General features: G+C 40.3%; 5 protein-coding genes across 12 annotated transcripts; 1 reads left to right on the plus strand and 4 right to left on the minus strand.

Moving 5' to 3' along the window:
* Positions 1 to 499: 499 nt before the first annotated feature.
* si:dkey-30c15.12 (uncharacterized protein LOC793186 homolog) lies at positions 500 to 3,143 on the minus strand. Its single transcript, XM_068602459.1, is given in 15 exon segments — positions 500 to 566; positions 684 to 922; positions 1,028 to 1,146; positions 1,149 to 1,221; positions 1,311 to 1,421; positions 1,499 to 1,662; positions 1,739 to 1,787; positions 1,789 to 1,881; positions 1,989 to 2,025; positions 2,027 to 2,061; positions 2,063 to 2,112; positions 2,115 to 2,145; positions 2,248 to 2,315; positions 2,318 to 2,396; positions 3,138 to 3,143. Coding segments are annotated over 15 exon segments (1,221 nt in total).
* pdp2 (putative pyruvate dehydrogenase phosphatase isoenzyme 2) lies at positions 2,640 to 6,323 on the minus strand. Of its 2 annotated transcripts, XM_068602937.1 has the most exons (9): positions 6,007 to 6,323; positions 5,821 to 5,903; positions 5,556 to 5,726; positions 5,224 to 5,343; positions 4,839 to 5,125; positions 4,266 to 4,371; positions 3,947 to 4,183; positions 3,542 to 3,841; positions 2,640 to 3,435 (listed from the first exon to the last, which is right to left on the minus strand). In XM_068602937.1, exons 2-9 carry the CDS (start codon positions 5,899 to 5,901, stop codon positions 3,169 to 3,171), a joined length of 1,569 nt encoding a protein of 522 aa, XP_068459038.1. In that variant the 5' UTR covers positions 5,902 to 5,903; positions 6,007 to 6,323; the 3' UTR covers positions 2,640 to 3,168. The 2 variants fall into 2 exon arrangements, with proteins under 2 accessions (XP_068459038.1, XP_068459037.1); XM_068602936.1 differs by having other exon boundaries at positions 5,821 to 6,323.
* A 278-nt stretch (positions 6,324 to 6,601) lies between these two features.
* terb1 (telomere repeat binding bouquet formation protein 1) lies at positions 6,602 to 13,735 on the plus strand. Of its 7 annotated transcripts, none has more exons than XM_068602147.1 (20): positions 6,602 to 6,936; positions 7,072 to 7,182; positions 7,404 to 7,535; positions 7,875 to 8,006; positions 8,183 to 8,243; positions 8,364 to 8,482; positions 8,649 to 8,777; positions 8,892 to 9,044; positions 9,140 to 9,271; positions 9,399 to 9,524; positions 9,725 to 9,864; positions 9,950 to 10,335; positions 10,420 to 10,490; positions 10,604 to 10,681; positions 11,002 to 11,235; positions 12,051 to 12,131; positions 12,275 to 12,340; positions 12,437 to 12,478; positions 13,184 to 13,257; positions 13,412 to 13,735. In XM_068602147.1, exons 1-20 carry the CDS (start codon positions 6,900 to 6,902, stop codon positions 13,589 to 13,591), a joined length of 2,484 nt encoding a protein of 827 aa, XP_068458248.1. In that variant the 5' UTR covers positions 6,602 to 6,899; the 3' UTR covers positions 13,592 to 13,735. The 7 variants fall into 7 exon arrangements, with proteins under 7 accessions (XP_068458248.1, XP_068458251.1, XP_068458252.1 ...); XM_068602150.1 differs by having other exon boundaries at positions 13,363 to 13,554; XM_068602151.1 differs by having other exon boundaries at positions 13,184 to 13,282; positions 13,412 to 13,546.
* Positions 13,736 to 15,670: 1,935 nt separating this feature from the next.
* Positions 15,671 to 18,300, minus strand: LOC137804176 (E3 ubiquitin-protein ligase RNF12-B-like). The gene is made up of 2 exons (XM_068603244.1): positions 18,185 to 18,300; positions 15,671 to 17,272 (listed from the first exon to the last, which is right to left on the minus strand). The coding sequence occupies exon 2, from the start codon at positions 17,263 to 17,265 to the stop codon at positions 16,330 to 16,332; it is 936 nt and encodes a 311-aa protein (XP_068459345.1). The 5' UTR covers positions 17,266 to 17,272; positions 18,185 to 18,300; the 3' UTR covers positions 15,671 to 16,329.
* A 1,588-nt stretch (positions 18,301 to 19,888) lies between these two features.
* On the minus strand, positions 19,889 to 22,720 carry si:ch211-127m7.2 (uncharacterized). The gene is made up of 3 exons (XM_068603487.1): positions 22,530 to 22,720; positions 22,319 to 22,421; positions 19,889 to 21,432 (listed from the first exon to the last, which is right to left on the minus strand). The coding sequence occupies exons 1-3, from the start codon at positions 22,631 to 22,633 to the stop codon at positions 21,085 to 21,087; spliced, it is 555 nt and encodes a 184-aa protein (XP_068459588.1). The 5' UTR covers positions 22,634 to 22,720; the 3' UTR covers positions 19,889 to 21,084.
* Positions 22,721 to 27,585: the final 4,865 nt, after the last annotated feature.

The following is a 27,585-nucleotide window of genomic DNA, read 5'->3' on the forward strand; positions in this document are numbered from 1 at the left end:
GAACCAGGCCTTCAGCTAGGATCGAATTCAGCGCCCTCGCGACCCTAAATAGGATAAGCAGCTTGGATAATGTTAAAATAGCACGTTAAGATATGATGAGGGTAAGATAGTAAGTATGTAAAAGCAAAACCAAACAGGAATACAATGATGATGCTAAACAAAAAACCTGGGCTATTTGGAAGGTCCTCCACGATGCTTTGTTTGAGGGATGTGAGCCAAATCAGCAGCCTCTGTTTTTTGCAAAAATATAGGTATCGCTGCATCATTTTTGGTTTCCTTTTAAAAGCAATCCTTCACTTGTGCTGAAATGGAGTCTGATGTAAGCGCTGTGTAACTACGAGCTTCCTAACAGGCCTGCTAATGCAGTACGCTGTCTGCCATACACACACAGTACTTAACTCCATTGCTTTAAATATTGTTCATTTTTAAATTATTCCGAAGCAGCTTTGAATAATCCATAAATTAGATTGCCAAAACCATTAGAGACTGAAGCTGTTGCTCAAGCTGTTGCTCCTGAGTCTTTATCAATACTAAGCCACCTGGCAGTGTCATTATGTAGTTTGTATCTGAAAAAAGCAGAGACATGACCTGATTACAATTAAAACAGAACAGTGTAAATGCATAAACACACTATGTACATACTGTCACATGACATGTACACACTACGTGTGTGTTGTTGGTACCTAACGCTCTGTTTTCTGGCTGTGTCTGGGTCCTGCGCTCTGAGTTCGGCCACAGAGCTTTCTGTTTTTGCATCTTCTGAGACGCTTACATGGATCTCTGTTGGACTGACAAGAGAAGGCTCGTTCTTGTCCGTGACTGTTACAGTGACCGTGGCTGTCGAGGTTGACACAAGTCCAGAAAAAGGCACCTCATTGGTCACCACCTCCAGCAGAGTGAGGACAGGGAAGCTCTCAAAATCCTGCCCCTTGGAAATGATGGGAAGCAAGGAAAGATGGGTGAAGTATGTGTGTTGAGTAAATCAAGTCTTATATCAACAAAACAACTCGTCTATAAAAACATTAACAGATGTTTCCCAAGCTGTTTTGAGGATTTCCTCCATTTTACTGGCGCCTGTGGTGATGTTGAAGTCTCCTCCCTCGTCACCTTTGATTAATGAATATTTGGTGTTGGCATTTGGAGATCTAACTCATCCTCGTCGGTGACTTTTAGTCTTATTACCTCCACACCAACTTCATTCTCTTGGACTGATGTGGATATCTGGGGTAAAGCATGAAACTGTACTAAATGATGTTCAGATTACATTTATTTCAACATTATTATAAAGTATTTGTGCATTTTTAACTCACAGATGTGACAGTGAATTGTGGGGCATTATCGTTGCTGTCAGTGATGCTGATTATGAGAGCACAGGTGGCTGTTAGCCCGTCTCAGCTGGTCAGCTGGTACTCTGGGTGAGTCTGACACAGGAACATGCGTCACTATATAAAGAAAGAAAGAGAAAGTATTGTAAAGCAAAGTGTGGTGATTGTATTACCTCTCTGTCCAGTCCACCTGCCTTCACACTGATCGTTCCACTCATTGGTTGTATGGAAAACATGTCCTCTGTGGGCGTCTCATCGGTTATCCGATACCTCATTATAGCATTGTTTGTCTGTGGGTCATCTTTATCCACTGCTGTTACCTTTATGATGGAGTCACCTGTTTTAGACAACAACACTGGAAGGACTTTAAATTTACATTTTAGTCAGAAACGTTTGTGGAATCCTTTACTCACCAGTGCCGGCGCTTTTACTTACTCTGCCATAGAAAAGGTTCTGATTAAATTTCGGGTTTGTTGTCATTTTGATCAACGACATTGACGATGACCTCTATGTGCTCCTCAGCTTTAAGGCCCTCATTCAGTGCATGGGCCCACAGCTGTAACACACACCATACTATTCTCATTGCAATAGATTGCATGAGGATAAAGACAGTTATGGGATTGACTGTAAAAAGTGAGTTTGTGCTTTTTGTTTATCTCACACACTGTATTTTGCTGTGTTCTCACTGTCCAGTGGCTGTCACGAACAGCACTCCAGACCGCCGATCTACAGTAAAAAAAAACAACCTTGGGCGGCTGATCAGCACCTGGTCCAGTGATGCTGTAGTTATCGCCACCTTCTTCTCATTGTTTGACTTGATCTAACCAACAGACTTTCTAGTCAGGACGGCTTTAGTCACAGATAATACATTCAGTGAAAATGCATGAAAACAGTTCAAAGTGCCTAATACTACGTTATTTACCTTGACCATGAATTTAGGATATGGACCCCTGTCATTTTCTGGAAAGTTAATTGCTGGAATAACCCATCTCTCTTCATTCGTTTCAAACTACCAGACACTTGCGCAAACTCAGCGGTGGGGAGCTGCTCGAGGTCCACATCACAGTTGTTCTGTTTCAATCAGAACATACCGTGTCAATTCAGATATATAACTGGAATCTAATCAATAAGTCAAGTTCAAGATTACCTCTACATTTTTGCCTCTTGTCTTTGTAATTAAAAAACACACAATCGAAACAAAAACATTTCTCAATGGTTTAAAAAGAAGCATCTGCACCTTTGAGTGGAGTGCAAACTTAAATACATCTAACCAGACTGAAGACAGTACATGTATTATTTTTTTAGCAAGCACATTTTATTATTATTAATCAAATATATTTTTTTTATTGAATTAAAAAAGAGACAGAACATTAACACTGAATAAAAAGATCTTAGCTTACACAAAGTTAAAAGCCAAGTAAAAGGAAAGATGGATAATCTACTGGAAAAAAAAAGCATACAGCAAGAAAATACAAATGAAAATTCAGACAGGGAACAAAGTGAGTGAGTGCTTTTTTCTGGCGCATTGTAATGACTGCACATTTCCACTTTTTACATAAAACTCAGGTGAAATGTCCAATATAAATACAAAGTCTTTATTTCAAGTTGATAAAAACTATACTGTGACTATGGAATATGTAACCTATGTTTAGTCTATTGACCAGTGAATCTTGACTTGTGTGCTTGTACATAAAACAATACTGTTTGGGTATAAACCAATGTATGTAACAGGTTGTAATGATCATCCTTTCTGTCTATAAATAAATAATAGCCTGGTGAAAATGTTGACTATGAATTCTTTTAACCTTTGACCAGCATTGTAAAAAACCTTCTGTTAGAAGTGTTACGGTCTGGCCAGGTCAGAGTTCAGATACACCACAGTAGCTGTGATATCATCCCTGTACATTCTAGCTAGGTCCTCCGGCAAGGCGAGCATAGCAGCCAGTCTCTCCTGGCTCATTTCTCCATACTCCCCAGTGCCAAGAGCATGTCTGATGAGGTGTGTAGCAGCGTTGGTGTCTAAAGCAGGGGAGGCAAGGGCCCTGCGTTTTCGCAAGAGTTCACGCATCTGACCTAATTTCATTTGCCTCTCAAATGGAGAAACAGGAGCCTGGTAAAACAGAAAAGAAAAAGGGTAATTCAAAGGTTTAAATTAAAGTTGTGTGCTGTGAATCAGGGATACAATGAGATATATCACTTTCAATCTACAAACAAACCTGAAGGTGAATCCCACTCAAGTGCTCTCCAACGAGTCGCACAGCCTCCTCGTTCCCTAGTTCATCCCACAGCCCGTCAGTGCCGAGTATCAGGAAGCGGTCCTGAGGTCTCAACTTGTGATGGGTTATCTCGGGTGTCACCTCCAGATAGGGTGGAGTTAGGTAGTTAGGTGGGGTGTACTGGTACAGGTTAAGAGAGTCCAGGTCCACTCCAGATTCCAGGCTGGCTAAAATGCTCTGCTGCAACTCAAGGCTCCACTTGAATCTTACGTCACCAAACCCACGCAGCGGCATCAAAACCTGACAGTGTCATAAAGACTTTAGGACCAGCGACTTATGTTCTTAATTCAGCAGTTAACTCATAGTACAGTGCCTGTTTAGTTTTATGCCATGAAGAACTCTCACCCCAAGCAGTCTGTCATCTGTGACCACTGTCTCTCTCTCTGAGGGCGGGTGCTGGGTCATGATCCGCTCCACTTCAGCCTGGTTCTCTGTGTTGTGGTCACGAGAAAGAGGTAAAGCACTCCAAGATCCATCCTCCTCCAGCACCCCCAATACTGCTCTGCAGTCACCGGCATTCGCCACATGGATCATGTCTGTGCAAACATGAGCCACACAGGCAGTGGATCCAGCAAACGCAACCTGGACAGATGATGTCACGTGTGTATCAACATTGGGTTATCTTGAATAGGCTGAAGGAGCAAAGAAAGCTTTGTGTTGTTACCTGGATGGCTGTGCTTTTCATCAGATCATTGTAAAGAGGGACTTGAGCCTCCAAGGATATGTCAGCGTCGAGTCGTTTAAAAGAACAGTTCAGGGCATCCAGAGGACTATAAAAGAATGTGAGGGAAATCAGAAGGAAATTTTTTTTCATCAGGAGCACAGATTTTGACATTTCCATAGAGAGAATATGCGGATGTACTATACTTAGTGGATATCCCAAGCTACGAAACTGTTCATCTCTACTATCATGGTGTATTGAATAGACCAATAGCCTTTGGCAATCACAGACAACAACACATACTTTTATTTCTCAACACAAATTCCCTATAGGAAAAGATATAGACTACATTGCAGGAATGCAAAATTTAAATGTTTAATTCCCAACTAGAAACAGGAAAAACCTTAACTGTACATTTATGCAATTATGATTACATGAACCAACCCTGTTTTAATAGCTGATGCACAATAGTAAAAATTAAGAAAAAAGAAAAGGTGTTTTGAACAACAGGATTTCATAAACTCAGCTCAAAGAACTCCCGTCATGTTTGTTGGAATTGTATTTCTTTATACCTACCTCATGCCTTCACCATGGTCCTCACTTTCCAGTAATTCTTGCCAGAATAATCTGAGATGGTCAATGTAGAGGGAAGCAGATTCACGATAGTTAAAATCTGCATGGTGTTTGTACCACTGCAGGATGGGAGGAACAGCTCTGCCATCCTCCATGCATTTCTCAAGCTCCTCCAGCCTCTGCTTTGACATCATTGCAACTGCAGTGTAGTACAGCAGACGCTCACTGACAGCATGGGCACACGCCCAGCCGCCATGGCCATCAAACACTCCAAAGAGCATCCCCTTTGACTGAAAAAGATATTAAAAAAATGACCTTAAATGTAACAAGAAGGGAGATAAAAGTGGGTATCAATAAGATTACAGACCGAGGAGAGATACGTACATACCTCTAAGCAGGTGGCTGCACTGCGACGGTCTTCATTGGGTGTGTTGGAAGCCAGCTGGTTGCTCTCAAACTTTCTGACAGCACTGAGCTCCCTGCCATCAAACTCTGGCACACTCACAATCTAAAACATATGCACGTACACAGAGACGTACAGGATTACTTAACAGCATATATATATATATATATATATATATATATATATATATATATATATATATATACTCTATTAGAATGGGAAAAACACCTTTTCAACTGAAGAGATGATTTCAGAAACATGATTGTGTTTTCATATCTTTTAAAATATAGTTTCAGAGACACCATCACATCAACTACCTGCTCATTAGATCGCAGAATACTGTTGATTTGAACCCTGCTGAGCTGGAAGTCTAGATCCTGACGAGTTGAGAGGTGTCGCCTACTTCGAGGCCAATGGCCCGACTCAGCAGTGAGGCACAACTTGTCAGATCTGCAGGTACCCCACGATGAGTAGTGGGCTGATCGAGTCTGAGAAGACAGGAATGCACATTGCAATATAGGGTGAATTAAACTAAATATCACAATAGATTAGTCAAGTAGTGGTCGGTCACAGGTTACACACCTGTATGGCAGTGAGGCTGGAAAGTGTCAACGTGTAACTTGAAGCTCTTCGAAGGATACTGGCGCACACACGTCCAGACATCTCTAACGTAACAAGATAGCAAGCTAGATGTTCTGCAGGTTATGCTCACATTAGCATACTGTGTGTGCTATAACGTCAGACCAATGTAGGACCGCATAACGTTACCTCTCGTTATGACATTTCCGTGGACGTAATATGTGCAAACGAGCTAACTTTTGACAGTTACTTTAACAACGTGTAACGCCAGCCTTAAAACGTAAAGTAAAGTTAGCTTGCTTGCTGGCTAACTTTGCTAGCGTTACCATATAAAGCGACGGACATTACACCCAAACCCTTGCTTGATCTAAACCGGCACTCGGTGACTTCACACATATATTAAGTACAACACTTGACGCTATCTTGATTAAATAACTACGAACTTAATAAAATTGTAAATGAATCGATGTCGCTTATCAGAACACGACAACGTTAAGCCGCAACGTCTGACGTGGGCATCAGACGCAGTGTTGTAGTCGGACGCAGTGTTGTAGTCCTTGATAAATGCATTGGGAAATTGGATTGTGTATATATTTTTTAATTACATCAATAATTCAAAAGCACAGAAGCGATCATTTGCGGATACTAAAGGACTATTGCTGTGTTTGTCATAGACTGTTTATCTTATAGTTTAAAAAATGAATCGCACAATATTTCAAGCGTATCAGTTTGAAGCCACGCCCTCCTATCAAAGGTCATTGGGGTTAGTGTTGCTATGGTAACGTGATGTCCGGCCGTTACTCAAATACTGGCTAAAGTTAATATGTTGTTTCCTTAATTTACCCTAACTTTTGTTTAGTGAAAAGTACCAATTAGCTAACTCTAACTTAATAAGCAAACATTTGGACATCAGCTTGAGGGAAAAAAATGAACTGAAAAAGCGGCTGAAGTTATAGTTAGCTTGAATATTTCATTTGAGTTAGCAAGGTTAGCTAGCGAGTTCTGGAAAGCTTTTGATGGGAAGCAACAATAGCACAATACATATGTAACTAGCTAAACCACTGGGTCGTTTCAACAGTGAAATGGATAAGACAGGATATTGCAGCAAAAGCCGTAATAGTAAGTGACGCCAACTCTCCACATTTAGCTTATTTATGTGTATGGGCGTAGCTAAAGTGACATTATACATTTATGAACAAATGTAATCTAGGTTAACTCGTGTCTCTCTGGTTAACATGGCCTTGCTGTTTTCAGCCACAAGGACAGATCTCAGTTTGCTGCTTGAGTGTCTGAAGTTTCAGATGAAATGTCCCGATTTGCAAAAACAAGCTCTTCTCACCATTCACTCAATCTGTGAAATGAGAGGTAATACTGAACCATAAATAACCAAACATGTCTTTCTTTGCCTCTAACCATCTCCAACAGCACCATCCAACATTCATGTTTGTTGTTGGACACATGTCTTGCTGACAAACACATTCTAATTATTTCTTTCTAAGTCAGTGATGCATTTACATATTTAGCATAACATCATGACGTCATATCTTTCCATCTTCTGTTTCCCTTTTCCTTTTTTATTGTTTTAGAGGATAATGTGGACCTGCTGAGGGAAATGGGAGGTGTGTCATTTGTGTACAGCCTCTCCAAATCCAGTATTGTTCGCTCAGATGTTAAGGAGACGGCACTCTTTACGCTTGGCACTTTAGCAGAGGCCAATGGTAGGTGTGTGTGTCTTACTATGTTAATGTTAATCTTTTTATGGGTTTCTATAGATTGTTGGAAACTAAAAGCTGCAAAGTAAACACATAAGATAGCTTTGTCACCCTGTCATAACATCGATTAGGATATGGGCATTAGAGACTGTGATCCTGGATTCAGATACAGCATATGTGTATTTTATAAAATACGCTTGTGTATAGTCCTATGTGAATACAATATCACTGATTGAGGGGCAGCATTATATTCTGGATAATGTGATATCTTTAAATGTAAGTCAGTTAGAGTAAATTACCATTTTAATATCCTAATATTGTACTCTCTATCATTCCTTCTGGTAGTGTATTGCAAGAATTATCTCTGCAGAAAGGAGACATTTACAGACTTTGCTGGTTTGTTGATGAAAGAAGACGTCCCGCTGACACAGAAGAGAGTGTCTGTGTATTTGCTGTCTGTGTTAGTAGCCAACAATAGTAAGATCAAGGATGAGTTAAAGCTACATAAATGGTTGTTCTATTTTGTTGCAAATCTTCTGACATGCTATTTTCTTTGATTTGGTTTCATTCAAGCTCATGAAAGCTTTTTTATATATTTGGAACCAAATTTAGAGCAGTTGTTGTAAGTCTCATGTGTCTGTGTGTTATTGCAGAATTAGGCCAGACTTTAAGCCAAACAACTGGCTGCCTGGATATCCTATTGGACCTCTTCAGGTACTATGCAATTCTTAATGCCAGACAGCAGTCATACCAATCGGTATACTGAAAATTGTGTTTTAAAATCCCACTCATACAAGCACATGCATATCAGTGTAATACTTTACATTTTTCCAGGATCAAATCTCCTCTCTCAACAGAGTCTCATGTGAGAGCAGCTAATGCTACTCAAACCTTCCAGCTTTGGGCATCTGTGTCTAGTGCTCTCTGTGGATGTGTCAACAACCCTCAAAATGGTAATGTCATGTGTTTTGTTGTGACTTGTACTGAGCATTTACTGTAAAATATTGATGCTCTTTCAATCCAGGTAACTATGTTTATGTCAAACCATGGGATATCACATTAAGTTATTACCTTGAGTAAGAGAACAAATACAACTTTGGCTCAATTTTTGCTTTCCAGAGGAGGGTCAGCGTATTTGTGTGGCAGCCTTTGCTACAATAAAAGTCTGGCTTCAGCAGATTGTTTTGCCACATCCTGAGATTTTTCAACCTATATGTTCCTTCATAGCAATGACGGTTGCCAACAACGGTAAGTGAGAGGGGCAGGATGGCTCATGCTTGAACTGTGTTTTTTTGTGTAAAACATTTTAATTTAAACAAAGATTTGACTTATTATATGTTGATTGCTTCTTTGTTTTTGCAGCCTGTGTTCAGGAGAGTTTTTCAGCCTCAGGGTGTCTGGATACTCTTGCTCTAGTACTAGTTCGTCTAGCTTCTGCGGCAGATACAAGCTTGATGTCTTGCCAGCTTTCTGTCACTATATCTAAGACCCTGTCAGCTTGCATGACAGAAAACCGTGTGTATCACTCTCACACACATATGCACACATCCGGACACTTCACATAAACAACAAAAGTTTCTCCGTCTTTATTCACAACCTATTCTTTGTAGTTTCTCTGGCTTCGGGTCTTTCTCAGTATGGTGTGGTTTCCCACCTCTTCACCCTGCTGACGAGCCCACACATGGACCCTGAGGACAGGCTTTCTGTTTTACTCACTCTTGGACACTGCACTGAGGCCTCTGGTAAGACTGCATGGCTGCTTGTGTCCGTGTGTTCCTGCTTCATATTTTAAACACATTCTTCCCAGTCTTGCTTCTCCTGACAGTACAACTTTTTTTTTTATAAATGTATTTTTCTTCCTGCATATAGAGGAGCACCAGTCCCATTTGGTGCAATGTGGAGGCCTATCCCTTATCATAACCCTACTCACAGAAGACACAAGGGAGGAGGTCAGAAAGGCTGCTACCTTCATATTGCAGACCTGCAAACAGGCCAGTAAGTCATAAACATGGGTTCAGCACTGTTACAGCAGTGTTTGCATTTCCATCACTTAACTCAAGCATATTTAGTTTAGTTCTATTGTTTTATTCTACTTTTCTAAAAATGTGAATATAAATAGAGTTAGTTATTGAAAAATACATGGGTAGAATCTATAATATGGAATTATAATAACTTGTTTGTCGTTGTTTGTGAAGCCATGTCCCTGGGAGGGCCTGGTGTGATAGTGAAACAGAGAAAGGAAAATGTGGACCCTATTACAAACATGAAAGTCTTCAGGAGCTCAGCCAGAGAGTTGCTGCACAGGATTGACCTGCTGGAGAAGAGACAGGCACAGGTCAGACATACACTCACACAGATGGCTGTAATATAATCAGCATGACCAGTGGTGAATCATGATGTGTACTTATGTCTACCTTTAGGAGGACGGGGATGAGCAGGAAGTCACAGAGCCATTCACTTCAAGTGAAGGTCCAGGCCAACCTTCTCTGCCTCCAGCCTACACACTGCCTCTGCAGCAGAAGGAGATCATTAAAACCATTCACACGACATATCAACAGAACAGCACTCCTAAGCATGTAGAAGCAGTGGCTCACAACAACATTGAACCTCAAACTGTAAGAAATGTGATCAAGATTAAGAATCCAAGTGAACTGAAGCAAATGAGCTCCAATTCAAAAATGCAGAAAGAGAAGACTAAAATCACTGGAGGGGCTGTGTGCTGTTCAGTGTGCAATGGGACCGGAGCTCTAATGTCTTCCCATGTTAAGTCACTAGAGGGAGGCAGAGTGTCTCGTACAGCAGACAAGTCAGTGGAGTTCCTCAATGTTGATAACTTGTTTTAATAATGAAATGATAGCTTTCATTACCAGTATTTCTGTCTTTTTTTTAGTCAGTTGATTAAGCCCCGAGAATCAATGAGGCACAGTGTACCAAAAGAAATGCAATGCTCTGATGAAGAAGGTGAAAGTCACAGCTTCATACCTTTAACACAGTTTAACTTATTTGCTTCAGTGTTAAGTAGATGTACAATGTCATGTCAATTGATTAATAAATTATTATGTTTTTATGTTAAGACTTACAGAACTGTGCGATGAGTACAGTGGGGAAAATCCGAGTGGAGGAAGACTCACTATCTCCTGTCCGATGTGCATGTAAGAAAATATAATGCTGCCACTCAATGAAATGCTTTCCATCTTGTACTATCAAATGTTTATTAAAAGTGCATTTGAGCATAGTGTATGGGTCAGCATTTACTATACTGTGTTTTCTGTGTCATTATATTAAGTTCTATCTTCTTATGTTCGTCTACCAATACATGCTTACTTAGGTCACTTGGGACTATGTAATACAGCCACATTTATAATCCTCACTGAATTTATTCTTTTAACCGTTCAGCGATTTTTCTGTTAGATTATTGTAAAGCCAACACTGGACTGTAAACTGAATTATTGGCATCCTTTCTCTCCTTTAGGTTGTGTGTTGCCTTTTGAGGAGGTGACCAGTCGCACTTTTGCATCTCTGCAAAGTTCCTGCCACCACAGCTGTGACATGCACAAGGTACTGCAGGAAGCCACAGAGCGGTTCAGGACTCGTCACTGCAACCTTCTGTTCAGAACAGAGAACCAAGAGGACTCTGAGCAGGCAAACCCAGAACCAGACAGAGTTTCAGCTGCAGAGCCACAGAGAAGCTGGGAAAACAGGATCAGTAAGGAAATCCATCTTTATGGATAATGTCTTACTCACTTTGCAATGGCCTTGGTTTGAAGGTTGTTGTTTGTCAGTTGGCCAGTTCACAATTAGGTGTACAATTAGCACTTTGTATCAAAGTTAAATATACACAATTAAACAAATGATCCTCACCGTTAAAGCTCACTGCCATCCTTGATATGTTGCGCCCACAGTGATTATCTGTGTTGCTCCCAATGATAACATAATAATAAGATATATGCTCTATGTGGCCCTGCAATAGTCAGCTGGGCTCAGCTCTAGCCCCCCTCCCCCTCACGACCCTGAACAGGATAAACAGTTAAAGATAATGAATGGATGTTGTATGTGTTTGTAGCAGGATGGGGCTATAACTTACATTTCATTGGGCACTGTTTTAAAATGACAGTGTTTTTTAATTACAAATATATGAATCTTTTAACCTTGTATTTAAAAGGTGAGAGAGAGTGTGTGAGTATCTTAGTTTTCCCCTTTTTTTGTTTGAGTGCTCAAGTTCTACATTTTATTACCCTAATCAATTTAACAGGCTGCCATTGGCTACCCTGCCACTGCAACATAGGCTGTATATTACTCCATTTGGCCATAAAATATTCCATACGTATAAAAATGTGGGCGCGGGCTGGAACTCTATTATGGATAAGAAATAACCATATCTTATGCATATATCTGTTGTTCCAAACTGATTTGTTGTTCAATACATACTTCAGCACTTTTACTTTAATATTCTCATCATGAAACACATATTATTGTCTTTAACTACTGCTATAAAATGTCGGATTTCTATTCCACTTTAAGAGGTCTGCCTGACTCCCAAACGTAATGGAACAGGGAAAGGCAAGACCTCCCTGCCAGAAAATCACTGGAAGAAGCACAATGGTAAGAATTGGTATACAGCTCTTTCACATCACAATGTCTTTAAGTACTATAGGGAATAAGCCTATCCAACAAATCAACAATAAATAATTCAACCACCTGTTGTTGTACAATAATCTTTCGATGTGTAACTTCTTCCATCATAGGCTTCACTTTGACTCCACTGCGTAGAGGAGCTAAAAAGCAGACATTGCCTTCTCATAACAAGACTGGTATGTAGTGACATAATCACAGCAACATAACATTTATTGTTGCCCTTTTGATGTCCTTATGTTCAACAGCATTGATCTCATCGCTCCTCCTTCTAGGTCCACGCTTGATTCCACAGAAAAGGTCTCATCTTCCTAATGGTAGATATGCGAGTTCAGATATGGGTATTCACAGTAGATTACATTAAGTGTGTGAATGTTATGATTGAGAGCCTTTGGTGGGAGCTGTCTCTCTGTAGTGTGTTCTTGGCAACAGACAAACCAAAGAGCAGAAGGAATGTTGAACCACAGCCAGTGTTCTCACAGTGCAGACCAGAGCTGGTTCAAAACAGCACAACTGTATTGAGCTGTTTCACACTCTGTATAACACTGTGTGTGTGCGTTTCCATGTGTGCATGTGTTGTTTAAGAGAGAGAGAGAGAGAGAGAGAGAGACAGAGAGAAAGAGAGAAGCGAGTGACCTGGTGTTGAAAGTAGTTTCCATTTTAGTCTAGTCTCCACATTATGCTTTTGCATGCTCTATATTTGTTTTACATTCATTATACTGAACATCAAAATTATATATTAATATATTTTGTGGCTTTATTTGCCATCAATCCCCTTTTTCCCCTCCTGCGGTCTAAATTTGCCAATAAATTTGCATTAAGTCAGACTTCATGATCGCTGTCTGGCGGAGATTTACTGTATCTTTATACCTATCAGCCTAATCTCTTTTCTGTTTTTAATTTACCCCCTTTCTTCTATTCTCTTGCCTACTTCATCAGTCATTCTCCTCCTTCTGTATTGTTGTTTGTACGGCATTGCAGCTGCATTAGTAATAATATTTATTTTTCTCACACAAACACAGAGAGAGGAGGGATTACAAGTGGACATCCCAGTATTGAGAATGAGCCGAGGACAAGCACAGATCACTGTTCCACTGTAAGAGTTTCATAGAATATTTTAGGTAAAAACTGTGTTGATATCTACTGTGTATGGCTTGCCAGGTTTGCCAACTGCTATTTGTGTCACGATTGTATGCTGTAGTGTAAGAAGGAAGTTTTGCCTCTATCACCATCCTTATAACTGCACATAGAAAAGGAAGAGGAAAAACTTCAGCAGAGATGAGGTGCGTTTCCTGATGTGCGGTGTGGAGACCTTCGGCTTCTCTTGGAACTCCATCTTGTGGTCTTACCCCTTCCAATCTGAACGCACCAATGTTGACCTGGCCAAGAAATATAGGCGGCTAATGGTAGCAAGAGAAAACCTCCTTTAAGTATGACATTTGATATTTTCCGACATAAATGTCAAATAGCATTTATATGAACTACCTTGTTGTTTGAAGGTAACGTCTATTATTCTGGCCGTGCATAATCCTGCTTCTGAAAGCAGCTAATTAATAAATGCATTCTCTTAGTAATATCTTTGACTCTCTTCACACTGTATTTATTGAAAAAAATCCAAATAACCCTTATTCAGTATTTATAAAGATTTGTATATGGTGCCGTTATCCTTTAAAAAATCGTTTAAAAAAATGTTTGTGCATCCTTTTCAGTGCATTTACACGTTGTTAACTGTTTTTATAGTTATATGTTAAAACATTAAAACACGTGTTGAAGATACTTAATTTTCTGTGAGCATCTTCTGTCATTTGCGCATTTGTGTTTCACTGTGTGGAATTGTGTCAGATTTTGAGTGAATTTCATTTGAGGTAGGGCCATTTTTAAATTCTTGTTTTTTTGTATCACCGTTTGATGAGTCAGCACTACTGTGTTGCCACAGTCGTGTAAGTCTGCACATTCACATGGAAGTCTGCCAGATTTGATTGCAACAGCACAACATGTTGAATCGTGGCATGAAAAGACCCAATCCTAAACATTGCAAAATCTTTACTAAAACTGACAGTTTTCATCATGTTGGATATTACTTTGAAGATTTTGTTTCTCTAACAGTCAAAAAATCAGAACATCTGAGAAGTATTTTGCGCATGAATAGACCCAAGCAAACTATAAAAAAACAGTCATATTAATGTGTTGTCAGCAAGGGGCAGTTGCGTAGTGCATCATTATTTGTGTGAAACATACATTGCTTTATATTTATAATGAAAACATATAAGGTAAACAAAAATAAGATAAAAAGGAAGCAATAAATCACCGCACTTCTGCTTAGACCCTTACAGACCTGTATGTGTGTCACAAAAGATCAAGTTCTGTTTACTTTGTTTTATGCTTTTGCTATTGAAGTCCATAGCAAAGCAATAAATTTAACAAGGAGAGGGGAGACTCAAGTCCAGCACTTTGTGTGTTTAGCTGAAAGCCTCTGTCTGGTATGACAGGAATCAAACAGTGCAAATTTGTCTGTAACTATTCTCAGTGTGCATCAAGAAGCAAGTCAAACTGTATCCTCTTCTGAAGGTTGAGATCACCGTCTGAATAGTGCCTCTCCCTCTCTATGGGGACTCGGTGTGTTGCCTAAAACATGGGACTTACCCGCTTGCAATGCCCCAAGGCGTAGGCTGACAAAGTTAGGTGTGGTTCGACAAAAACAAATCTTTGTTGGGAGTGGAACCTAATAAATATGGATTATGCAACAGGAAAATGCATTGATGCACAATGTTCCTTTGATGTAGATGAATTGTTATTTAAATTGAGTAGTTCCATGTTGTACAGCTTGATGACATCAGAGTAGTCCTTCCTTTATTAGGTCAAATTGGCAAAGTTTGGCAAAGATTGACAAGGTTCAGCAGACTGAAGTGGCCCCCTCAGCCAATCCACTGAGTACTCGGTCAAGATGTTCAAAAAGCATGCAGCGAGGGCAGGGGGAGTGTGGTGCATGGGAGAGGCATGCGAGGAGCATATTTCTCATGGACTGAAACAGTCATACTGAAGACTTGACCCTGGCCACCGAAAACCTCCTTCCTCTGGAAAGAATGTGGCTTCGTCCCCCGTCCCTCCTCCTCCTCCTCCTCCTCCGTCGCTCTCCTCCTCTCCCACAAGACTGAGGAGGCAGTCTCTCCAACATGTTCTGATCTGTGCTGGCTGGAATTCAATTTCCATACGTACACTATGTACCATACATGTACTCATGTGTTACAAAACAGTCTCTGTAATGTAGAACGCTCCAATTGTTCCAGTGTGTGCATTTAGCAGATCTATCCACTCTTTAAGCCGCAATGTCATGATCTGCATTCAAAATTATGTGACGAGCCGACAGTAACTAAAGCTTTTGCGGCCTCGGAGCGAATAAATGTGAAGTAGAAATATGCCTCGCTAGTTTTCCTTATTTCCTTTCCCATAATCTGCAACCTAAAATACCTCACTGTGAAAATAAAATAAATCAGTGATGATAGCCATAATAAATGTAGAATAATATTTTTATTTTCACAAGCACTTTTATTTTGGTTAAAAAAAAAATCCCATCATTGAATTTCAATACAAGAAAGATACAGAATTCTACAAAGTCCAAAGATGATTATATTAAGGCGTAAATGTTTATTGGACACTTGTATCCTGATGGCATATATAGTGTCCATCTTTGGTTGCATTGCTTCTGTCCCTTGCCCATCGGTTTGCATTCCCCTATGGAGCGCTGCAGACTCACATACTCGGTATCCACCTCAAAAAGCTTTTCTCTTCGTACTCAGCAAACATAAAAATTCTTCCCTTCGTCCTTTTTCTGTAAGGCATTATTATTTAGCAATGGCTTCTTTTTCCCCCCGCAAAGAAATTCATTTAAATTCTTGCTTGGTGAATTTGCATAGAGGAAGATCTCCGTTGTCCAGTAATACACTTAAGTACACTCATAACCCCTGTGCTGTTAAAGCCCCACTGATACACCTTTTGGCACATTGTTAATTTAGACAGAAATACATGTTTGCCTTTATTAGGCCACTTAAGTGAGAGGAAAAAAACATTGCATCTGTGATTCTTTCAGAATTCATGTAAAGGTGTTAAGAGGGTTTCACAGAAAGAATATCCATTCACTTCTCAAATGAATCATCTTACATGGTTGGTTTCACATCAGCTCGGTGGAAGTGCTCATGCCATCAGGAATATGGACATCGGTGGAAATTAAGTCGGCAACAAGGTCATTTCCTGTCAACTCCAAGTTCTTCAGCAGTCCACTAATACTTTCCTCGCCGCTGACAACACTCACAAGCTGCTCCAGATTCCCTGGAGCCTCAGCCTCCATTGGTTTTTCCTCAGACTCTGATGTCTCCTCGCTCTTCTCTGGCTCAAATGTGGGGATCACAGAAATCTCAGCATTATCTTGGCATTCCTCGGTCACCGGGACGTCTGAGGGCTCTTCTGCATCGACTGGGGCAGTGACTGTCGCTGGGAAGGGAGGAACGTCAATAGGTTGGGGAGTTTGGTCAAGAACACCGAGGTCGCTCAAAGTTGAAATGGCTGGTTCGGGGAGAGACTCTTGGCTAAACAGGTCTGTCATCTGCTCCGTAGCTGGTGCTGGGACCGACACTGACATAGGTTCAGGGACTGCCTTGACTTCTTTCTCTGGTTCGGGAACCAGCTCTGATTCAGGAACTGGCTCTGGTTCGGCGACGGGCTCTGGTTCTGGTTCTGGAGTAAGCTCAGCTTTAACAATAGGCATTAGCTCAGTCAAAGGAGCCGATTCTGAAGCAGATGATACGCAGACTGGGAGCACAGGCTGAATCTGGATTAGGGCCGGGGTTCCCTTTGCCACAGGCTCTGGGTCAGCATCGGGAACCTCATCCACTTTACTCTTTAACACTAATTGTTCAGTGCCAATAGACGCCAATTGTGTCACCTGCTCCAGAACCCCCACATCTAGATTCTCCGTTTCAACGGCCTGCTGAGTCTGCGCTATCACAGAGTCCTCTGCTGGTTGGGCAGCTGCGGACTCTGCTGCAGTCTTCTGTTCAGGGGCAGCAGCAGTTTCAGTGCTCTGCAATTTGCCGAACCGGTTTCCCATGATGAACCTGTACAGGCAAAATGTAAATTAAATTACTTTAAGTAATGACATGTCAAATTCTATTCTGAAAGTAGTTAGAAAAAGTAAATTCAAACTTTTAATCAGGTCAATATTAACATACTATTTACTTTTGTGGGCATTTTATTATTAAAAAAAAAAAAAGGTGGAGCTTTTCTTCCAATTGAATGAATATGCAGTTGTGTAAGAGTACAAAAACCACTCAAATCTAAAAGAGAAACTTGCTGATACTTGTCAGGATTGACTAAACTGGTTGAGTGAAACATATCCCAGCGTGTGTGTTATGGTACATTGTGTTCCTTCTACCTTCCCTGGGCTGCATGTACAACGTGTACTCTATAGTGTCGGGATTGAAGCGTGTCTATAGGGAGGTTTCTGGTGAGCCCGAGGAAGACTTTAAATTGTGCATTTATTTGTTCGATTGATTATTTATTTACTGCATGCCACCCTTCGGCTCGTATACATATATAAACAAAATCTGGACGTTTTAACGCGCACTGAAAACGTTTGCCAATACCGTAACTTAACAGCACCCCGTGTCAGGAACATTATAGGTTATGATTTCCTTTTGTGTGCATTTTCAAAGTATTCTTTAAAACCACCACACCTTGTTCCAGTTGTGTTTTCTATCACAACCAGAAATCCGCGCATTACCACACGCACTTAAAAACTGTTCATATTTACTACAAGAATCATAGCATAACACATATTTTGCTTATAATTATCATCCACACAAACAACATTCCTGAGCTAATTGCCATTATGTGTTGGTAAAAGCAAACCGAACAAAGAAAGCAGACGACCCCGCCTCCCTCGTGCTGAACAAACTTATGATCTATTCAAAATAAACAGAAGTAAAAACAGCTGCAGTGTTAACACGAAGTTAGAAACGATGACCAACCTTATGAAACGTTTTGCGTTGCAGTAAAAGTAGATTAAGTCGAGGATGATCTCGCACTTCCAACTTGGAGAAGATCGCACGTCAAGCTGTCTGCCGTCGCGCGCACCAGCAGAGTAGACTCTTGCAAACGCTGCCGCGCGCCTTGCGCGTCCACGGTTTATATGCGCGTTCCGTGCACCAACCCCAAGCCACGACACTTCCCTTGAATAGCTCCAACACACGTAAGAAGCCGAAAGAACACTAGATTAAGCCAATGATTTTCCTTTGCTCAATCAACCTTAATAACTTAATATGAGCCTTATTTATTCTTGGTAAAGCAGCTACACCTGTGTCTTGTTTCAAAATCATCACCTCAAGTTTCGAAAGAATCATCTTTTGTTTCGAAAGGCTCACCACTATATCACGTTTCAATATGATCCTCAGAGCTCTTTAAACAGATTTCAGTGTTGACCACAGTCCATTACATTGAGAAAGCTGATCAGCTGACTTGCAGGTTCAATATATAAATCATTTTTCCATCTATTTCTATAATAATTGATTAATCTTCATTTTTCAAAATATACAAGCACCATTCGTATGATTGTTTTTCCAAATGATTAAGTGTTTGTATTGATTTCTGTCAACATGCATATTACATATTCAGGTCAGGGGACGTAAGGCTTAAGATGGGATGTGAGGAGACCTACAGGGCGCTCTATTTGGATTTCTGCGTTTCTCCTGCTCATTAACCTCTCTGGTGCTCTTTGTTGGTGTGTTTATCCTCTTCAATGAAGCCTGCGTCAGTTCTTTTCACTTGTGTCCAACACGTCAACATGGTGAACGATCCTGCAACAGGAGACCTGTCAGTAAAGCTGAATCCAAGACACAAATAAACCCTGTAACAGTGGTTACCCTGGGTTTGTACATTCCTGTTGTGCTTGTGGCCTTTGCCCTTCTGGCAAAGGCCACAAGGCAAAGGCCACAAGGGCCTTCTGGCCTTTGCCCTTCTGGCAAAGGCCACACGGGCCTTCTGGCCTTTGCCCTTCTAGCAAAGGCCACGACAAAGACAGAGCAGCACTCTGGACAGAGCAGCACTGGTGTAGCATGGTCGGCTCGTAAGTTTTTTGGTTCTCTATCAGTCGTATGTGAACTGGGAACATATGACCATCTGGTTCTGTTTATGTGAATAGGTGCAAGTGGAGCTGGTTATCGTAACTGTGCTGACCTGGATGTCAGGAAAGAGGTTAACGTCTGAGTGGGAGTACATAGATCTAAATGAGGAGTCTGCCTTGTTAAACTTGAATCATGAACCCAAAGTGCTTGATGAAGCTATAATCTAAACCGTATTATTGAGTTTTATTACAAATAGAATTAAACTCTTTTGTTGTTACATGTACGTTGTTATGTTTTTACTGAACGGCTTTAGGCATGTGCTGCTGTAAGAGTCTCGTGACAGATTTTATGACAAACCTGTTCACCTTCTTTGGTTAAGTAACCTGAGGCCGACTGCATTGCTTTTGTGTATTCTCTACATTCAAGACGAGCTGGTTTCTGAAAGTGATGGCTGAGTGCATAATTAAATATCTCACCAAAAAATAATCAAAATGAGAAATACTTAATTGATCCCTGTGTGGTAGAATGGTTTACTTTCTCTGATGCATGGCTGGTGCAGTACAATAAAATACCATGCAATTTATTAAGTCTTTATTGCCGACCAGGGTGGAAATTTGTCTTTGGTTCAACAAACACAAGACAAGACGACAACGTAGAAAACAGACATCACATTAAAACACAGACTTCACGATAAAACAGTTCATATAAGTGTCTGTGTGTTTGATGTTCTTTATCATATTTCTAAGTTAAGGTTATTGATGCTGTTTTGGATCAACTACTTCTTTAACAAATCTCTAGTTGCCAAAGGGACTCAACAGCGCCTCCTAGTGCTCAGGAGCTCAAACTGGCTGAAAAGTGGAAAGGACCTTTCTGCCAGAATATTTCCTTCTTTCTGTTTTCTTCTTCTTCCCTTCTGGTAAAAGTTATTTCACCAACTTGGGGTTTGTCAAATATTTAGCGTGCCAACGATTACAGAGTTTATTCTTAGAGCTACAATTTAGATGACAACCAGCAGGAGTGAAAAGTTAAAACACTCCCAAAATAGTTGTCCGCCTATTTTGAAAAGTTCCCTCAGAAGATAAGTCGATGCGAGCGTCTCTTGAAAATATACACTGAAGTATCAGAGAAGCTCAACAGCAACAAAGTATTTAAAGTTTTCCACAGTTTTTATCATTTTAATAGAGAATAATAGAGAATGCAAATAAAAGGGCAGTGCAGCCACTAATTTACCGTTTATTAAAATGAATGAAAACTGCAATATCAAGTGAACATAAATTCACATTGAAGTGTATGTATATAATCTTCCAGTTAAATACCAACGTTACTTTAATTTGTGGTTTCATCGCTGACAAAACAACCTTTTTGTTTGTCCTCGTATAAAAAGGCCTCGGGTACAACTACAATATGGTGCTGGGTGGTTTGCTCATGAAAATGTCAGCAAAGAAATCTTTTTACTCACTAAAAATCTGTGGCAATGCTGTAAGATTACCAGATGCTTTTAGTTTCACATTCAATATCAAAGGTTCCACTTGATGACTTATCTCAACATCAAACATGTTCTGGCTTTCTGGTTTTAAGCTTTCAGTAACATTCTTTTTTATTCACTAAAAAACATGTTATCTGCGTTAAGGGGATTTATATTCATAAATGCCAGTTTAGCGCTCCTAAGGACAGGTACATCAGACAATACAGAGGGGTGTAAAAGATGTAGCAGCTTCATTAACACTGAAGCCCAGGCGTAGTGAAGCCACACTGTAAGACTTTTAATGCGTCGCTGAAATAAGGTTCTAGATGCCTCAAGTTCATCATCATGTGAAAAAAATGTCTCTCACAAGCCGCAAGGCATCATCCTCCTCTGCTGGACTCTGTGAGTGCTCCTCTTTTTCCTCAGCCTCCAGTCCAATACTCACAAGGCCACCGCGATCTCGTCCTGGTCCTGACCTCTGACCCTCAGGTCCGGGATGCTGCAGGTTGTCAGTGTACGGTAAGGTTTCCACCTCAGTGATGTCCGTGTCTGTTTCTGAAACATACGTGGTCTCCAGGGCATCCCCGCAGTCTGAGGACTCCTCCTCTAAAGTCAACAGCTTTGCTATCTTCTTTGAAGAGGCAGCGTTCCCCCGCGTGTCCACAGTGGTGGCTGCTGCCTCGTCTTCAACCTGAGTGTGGGGTCAAACATTCACCTTTTACACGGTGCTTCAGGGAATATCTTTTATTTTACATACACTATAAACAATGGTGTGAGATATGATTTAGTTATCTAAGAGGTTCAGACTGGGGCAATGCAGGTATACTACTGAGTGGACAAAATATGTTGGGCATACACTTGAAAAAAGCAAAAAGCGTGTACCAGGGTCCCAACATTTTAGATTTTCATTATTATATATATATATATATATATATATATATATATATATATATATATATATATATATATATATATATATATATATAATTTACCCTTTGTTTTAATTACATTATCTCAACATCCTGTAACGATAGCAGGCCATGTTTTCATTTGGACATCATATTTATTTGATCAACAATTGGGTTCACAGAACCTTGAGATCAGAGAACCGTGAGGTCATAGAACCTTGAGATCAGAGAACCTTGAGGTCAGAGAACCTTGAGGTCATAGAACCTTGAGATCAGAGAACCGTGAGGTCATAGAACCTTGAGATCAGAGAACCTTGAGGTCAGAGAACCTTGAGGTCAGAGAACCTTGAGGTCATAGAACCTTGAGATCAGAGAACCTTGAGGTCAGAGAACCTTGAGATCAGAGAACCTTGAGGTCAGAGAACCTTGAGGTCAGAGAACCTTGAGGTCAGAGCATCATTTCTGGCCTCCTCCTCTCCCGAGCTCCACTTAAATGGCACTTTCTGACAGCACTTTGTAGTTCTGCTTTCTTGGAGGAATCGTACTTTCTTGATTCTTGTTGTTCTGAGTCTGTACTCATGGTTGAATTAACGTACTTTAAGTGGCTTTTGGATAAAAGCGTCAGCTGAATGAAATGTAACGTAATGTATAAAACAGACACAGCGCCACCTGCAGGTCGGTCGGGAGCGCCACGTCCTCGCGGGCTTCGTTGGTGAGACATGAAACAGCTGCTTCGACCAGCTCCTTCTCGTTCAGACAGTAGAAAGCAGCCCTGAAAACAAACACAGCCGGTCATGTCTGTTAGTCAAAAGCACGTAAGAAACGTTCACTGGAGAATAACACCCAGGCTTTGCCGTGTGTGTTTCTTTACGTCGACTACCGTGCAGGTTTCCGTTTCCTCCTGCTCTTCAGCTGCTCCTTTTCTCTCCCTTTCTCTCCCTTCTTCACCATCCATGACGGCAGCGCCCGGTGCCTCTCCGACATGTTGGCTTTATATCATAAACGTGTATTTGTGGCTTACATCTGAACAATGGTTACCGAGGTTTTCCCGATACAATGTGAAACACAGAAACAAGGGCTCTCCAGCGTGTTGACGTCACGTGACCACAATGGCTGACTGAGTCTTTAGCGCCACTTAGCGGACACACAACTTAATGTGCCACTGGAAAATATGTTACAAAAACACACTTGCTCTACCTTCAAAACTTGATTAAAAAACATTGTTTTCAATGAAGCCATTACAGTTGTGTTCATTTGATTAGTATGTTATATCACACTAGTTTCAGTCAGTCCATTAGGAGACAGTAAAGCTCTGCAGTGTTTGTGGTAATTGTGTTTAATGTATTGATTATTGTCAATGTTTTGCATGTAGCTTAACTGGGTCTGCTGGTAGCCTCACTAAAGCACTCATATAATACAGTGCTGTAAAAAGAAGTCCCTCTAAAACGTAGAGGAGTAAATATGTAGCATAAAATGTGTATATAGTCGACAAGTCAGCAATGCAAAACCACTTCATTAGGTACAGTATTGACCTCATGTCACCACTACTACTCTAGTCTTAACATTTATATATGGCTACAATTATTCATAGTGTATGAATTATTAAGGTATAAAAATACAAAGTCTAACTCTGAAGTCCAAATGTTTTCTGCTGTTACCTCAAACAAAAATTAAAAAATTCAAATTAAAGTACAACCATATATATGTTTCATCATCAGCACCACTTGTTTTTGTATGTTTTTAAGTTAATTTTCAATTAAAAAAACAAACATTATTATAATAATTGGTGTGTGGCTTTTCTGAATGTTTTAATGCCTTCTGGGTATGACTGGAAAATAACACAGTGAAGCACGATGGCTTCGAGCCCTATCTGGCTTGTTCTACTGGCCAACAGCCAGTAATCCATGCTAGTCTAGTCACATGACACATGTTTTCTCCACTTTTCTTTTTCGGCTCTCTCTCTCTGTCCTTTTATCACCCTCTTTTACTTTCTGATGTTCCAAACAACTTTGATCAGATTCTCACTTTCTGTCACTTTGTTTCAAGCTGCCTTCTCCCACTCAGGCCGTTTAATTATGTCTCTAAAGCCTCTTCCTCAGTGCTTAGGCCTTGATTGCAAAGACCAGCTTTGTATATTTGACTAAATTAAAAAAGTGGGGGAAAAGGGGAGGGGGAAAAAACCTCAAGGCGAAGAGCATGTTACCAGCCAGATGCATGCACAATGTCATTATTCCTAAAGCTCTCAAGTTCAGCGCATTTTAGGAACTACAAGAACACTGAACTGGTATCAAATGAAAAATAAATCCTCAAAATCGTCCACTATTATTCTGTCAACAGAGGCACTGTTTGAAAATAACTGCACCACTGACCCACATGTTGTCATTCATATGGTGTAATATTATTTTTTTATCTAACATTGGAAAAAACAAGCTCAAACTGATCGCGAGAACTGGTTTCCAGTGAAACACACCCTTTTTTATTCTCCAAAAACTGTAATAGGAAAAGGAAAGGAAATTATGTTTATTGTTAAAATAATTACATTAAACATTAAAAATGATGAAAAAGAAAAAAATGAAGAACCTAAAGTGGCATTGAACTCATCCTCCTCCGGGCTTGCTGCCACGTCCACAGATCAGGCCGCGCTAAGAAGATTTCTGTTTGCTGATGGAGTAAAGCTTGTCACTGCTTTACTTGCTGCTGAATTTGTGGGTCGAACATGGCGAAAATGTGTGCTGAACTTACTGACACGAGAGCCTCAGCACTGTGGTTTGGTTTGATATTGGTTCAATGGTGTCATTTTTATAACCTGAATATTGTAATAAGCCTAATTTTCTATTATGCTAAGAATTGCAGAACACTCTGGTTCATAATTACACAATATACATTTTGAATAGAGCGTAGTCTGCGAACCAGACTAATCTTCTAGTTGTATTCTAGGCTTAACCCTGCTTTGTGTAAAGGTCATTACCATTGACCATCTGTCCTAGAAATGTTTGTTGTGATTGGCCATATGGCATAAGAGTGCGCAAGTTAGGAAAAGCAGAATCTTTAAATTGAATGAAGATATTCCACTAGTCCCAAAGGGACCGATGTAATCTATCGGAAGAGACATGATTTCATCTCTTTAATGTTAACCAGGATCATATTAGTGCATGTGTGCACACGTTTATAAGTGCACGTGTGTTCACAGATGCAGACTTTGTTGTAAATTCAAGTTAAGTCTGAGGAAGAGCATTCATACGGTTGCCTACATTAATTTGAGATATATGTGGGGTTTTTTGTAACATTTTTACTGATACATACATTTAAAGCACATCACTTCCACAGACCAAAGGAATTGGTTATGGGTTGAATCATCAGCTAATCTTATGTGTCAGTTGAACACTGAGACGCAAAGCAGACGGAAAATATTCCGTCATGTATTTGACCTGATAATTAAAAAGTTTTGTGTAGTTTTAGTCTCCTTAACCAACAGGTAAACAAAGTTTTACAAGCAAGCAATGCTTCCAAAAATATGATCATCAACACTCAACAAACACCTTCTCCCGTCAGGGGATGTTTTGCCAAAATGTTTTCTTAGTGACACAGTTACTTCCCTCCTGGTTTACTTCACATCTTTGAAAATAAACAAAATGCTGCAGGGAACAAATTTTCAGATGACATATCCTGAATAATAAAAAGTGTTGTTTGCCTAAAATTATTCTGTTGCACCAGAATGCTCACAGTTTAGTTTTGAATTTAAAAGGAGCAAAACATTGGAGGAGGCAAAGGGAGGAAGGTTTTTTTAAAGATAATTTTTTCATCTAATTGCATAGAACTCAAGCAAATAGTTGATTTGTGGAAACACAAAGTTTTTACTGTTTGTGCTTCTCTCTCTGATGAATTCGTCAGATATCCGGCGGACATCTCAGACTTATTTTTTTCCTAGATTTTGCCCTCAGTTGTTTTGATGGCTTACAGTATAGCATTTATTTTTGACATTTGAGATGATTTGGATTTTCCTTTCTTTCTCCATCTAATCTGTTGTCATATGAGTCAGAGATAAGAAGGGAGTTAAGCATCATCTCTTCCTGCTCCACAATATCACATATGTCTAAATCTGTCCAGAAATATCTTATTTCTGGACAGATTCTGACCGGGGCTCCTGACCGGGACACCTGGGAGAGTCCTTGTTTTGAACCCTTAAGCTGACTATTATATAAGGAATTGCCGATGAGGATAATTACATTTCCTGTCAAAATTGGAGTGGAGATCTTTTTTTTGATTAACTGTATTCAGTACCTTAAAATAAAAGTACATTATGCTGTAGGAACATTGAGGTAAAAGCATTCATTGCTCCACAAGATTGAGTTTTTCCATCCTCAGCTAGTGTGCGATTTCACACAGTGAGCTGTGCATGAGGGTGTTGTTGTGACACAATCTACAGTTGTAACATCAAAAGCTCATGGTGTTAGCAAAGGCAATGAATATGTCTCGGTAAAAAAAACATACACCCAAATAAATGTGATGAAAAAAGAGAAGTCCCCGGGATGCAGTAATCTGTTCCACCCTATAAATTGGGGCGTGTAGGCCACTGTGCTTTCCCTTCAACAGTAATAAGCCAAATCCACAGGGATTTCCCGCCAATCACAGGCTCTTGGTCTCTTAATGACTTTTCCTCGGAAGCTGGTAAAAGTGCTTTTCATCTAAATTTGTCAATCTGTTTTGCTTTACTGCACTGAGTAGATGAGGCAACACTGGCACGGATTCAAAGCACGAGCAGATAGAGTATTACTGTGGAAGTGTGCTCGGAAATTATTATTGTTATTATAATAGAGCACCTGAGACATCTTAACCATATTGTTGCATGAACTGTATTACCTGACTTAAAAGAAGACCTTTTTCCTTGAAAGCTCAAAAAAAGAAAGGAAGAAAGAATGGAGGGAGTAAAAGTGCATCTTACTCAACCGTAGACTCTGCCAAATTAAAATGTTAATTTCCTCCTTAAGCACACGCTAATAAGAGCAATCACTTGCCTGGTTAGGACTCCAATCAAAATGCTAATTACAATCCTGAACACTTTGGGATTCATTACCTTCCCTTAGTTCCACTTTTCTGTCTGCTTTCTCGTGGTTGTCAAAAAACTTTGCCATTGTAAAAATACGTCTGATTATCTTCACTGTTGAATAAGACAGAAAGAACACACACACATGCAGCACATTGACGACTGCATGGTTTAGCACGGTATGCAGTCACAAGGTTGCAGGGATGTGTTCAGTGGAGGAAAATTAAGGACACCTCATGGACTACAGATGGGAAATTACCTTTTGGTTAATTCTGCACTTTTTCACATCATGTGTGTTTAATAAATTACCTTAACTAGAAGACATCTGACTCTTACAAAAGCTTTCTTAAGATTACAGCTCCTCAAGGAGGATTCAAAGAAAAGTCAGAGCTTTCCCCTCAGCAGCAGCGATTCTGACTTTAGTTTCCCTTTGATCCCATCTCTGTCATCCCCCTTTTTGATCCCTAAATTGCCTCAGAAGAAGCAGACGAGACACCAGCATGGTTGCCATGGCAACATGTGCAGGTTTTAACGTACTGGATGTGCAGTAAACAAAGGTGTTTCAGTTTGCCAGTGTGCATGGGTGTGTATACGAGAGACTGAAGGATTGACAGACATGTCGACAACTGAGGCATCTGGTGATCTGTGACAGCTGGCATTCATAGAGGCTTGTAGACGAGCCGCACGGTCTTGCTGCAGTTGAAATGTCACACAGCTCAGGATGAGGGGGTGTGGCAGCGGTCCTGCCAAACCAAACATGCCCCAGAAAATACATGCTGCATGCATCTCTGAGTCAACACTTTCATTTTATAATCAATTTCAATGAAATTGTGCCATTTTAAAGGCCAGACCCAGACGATGTAACTTTATGATTGTGCATGGCCTGTGTGTG

The sequence above is a fragment of the Clinocottus analis genome, unplaced genomic scaffold (assembly GCF_023055335.1).
Source record: "Clinocottus analis isolate CAN_PGR_092001 unplaced genomic scaffold, fCliAna1.0.p SCAF_6, whole genome shotgun sequence".
In the NCBI taxonomy this organism is placed as follows: domain Eukaryota; kingdom Metazoa; phylum Chordata; class Actinopteri; order Perciformes; family Cottidae; genus Clinocottus; species Clinocottus analis.

What these genes read in the sequence shown, in the direction of transcription:
- pdp2 (XM_068602937.1), bottom strand. Translation starts at nt 5,901, where the DNA reads ATGTCTGGACGTGTGTGCGCCAGTATCCTTCGAAGAGCTTCAAGTTAC. An exon ending in CCAGCCTCACTGCCATACAG is followed by an intron (nt 5,727 to 5,820) that starts GTGTGTAACCTG and finishes CTGTCTTCTCAG; the next exon opens with ACTCGATCAGCCCACTACTC. An exon ending in GACCATGGTGAAGGCATGAG is followed by an intron (nt 4,372 to 4,838) that starts GTAGGTATAAAG and finishes ATTCTTTTATAG; the next exon opens with TCCTCTGGATGCCCTGAACT.
- terb1 (XM_068602147.1), top strand. Translation starts at nt 6,900, where the DNA reads ATGGATAAGACAGGATATTGCAGCAAAAGCCGTAATA. An exon ending in ACACTGCACTGAGGCCTCTG is followed by an intron (nt 9,272 to 9,398) that starts GTAAGACTGCAT and finishes TCCTGCATATAG; the next exon opens with AGGAGCACCAGTCCCATTTG. An exon ending in GTGTCTCGTACAGCAGACAA is followed by an intron (nt 10,336 to 10,419) that starts GTCAGTGGAGTT and finishes TCTTTTTTTTAG; the next exon opens with TCAGTTGATTAAGCCCCGAG.
- LOC137804176 (XM_068603244.1), bottom strand. Translation starts at nt 17,265, where the DNA reads ATGGGAAACCGGTTCGGCAAATTGCAGAGCACTGAAACTGCTGCTGCC.
- si:ch211-127m7.2 (XM_068603487.1), bottom strand. Translation starts at nt 22,633, where the DNA reads ATGTCGGAGAGGCACCGGGCGCTGCCGTCATGGATGGTGAAGAAGGGA. An exon ending in AGGAAACGGAAACCTGCACG is followed by an intron (nt 22,422 to 22,529) that starts GTAGTCGACGTA and finishes GTTTGTTTTCAG; the next exon opens with GGCTGCTTTCTACTGTCTGA. An exon ending in CGCTCCCGACCGACCTGCAG is followed by an intron (nt 21,433 to 22,318) that starts GTGGCGCTGTGT and finishes CCCCACACTCAG; the next exon opens with GTTGAAGACGAGGCAGCAGC.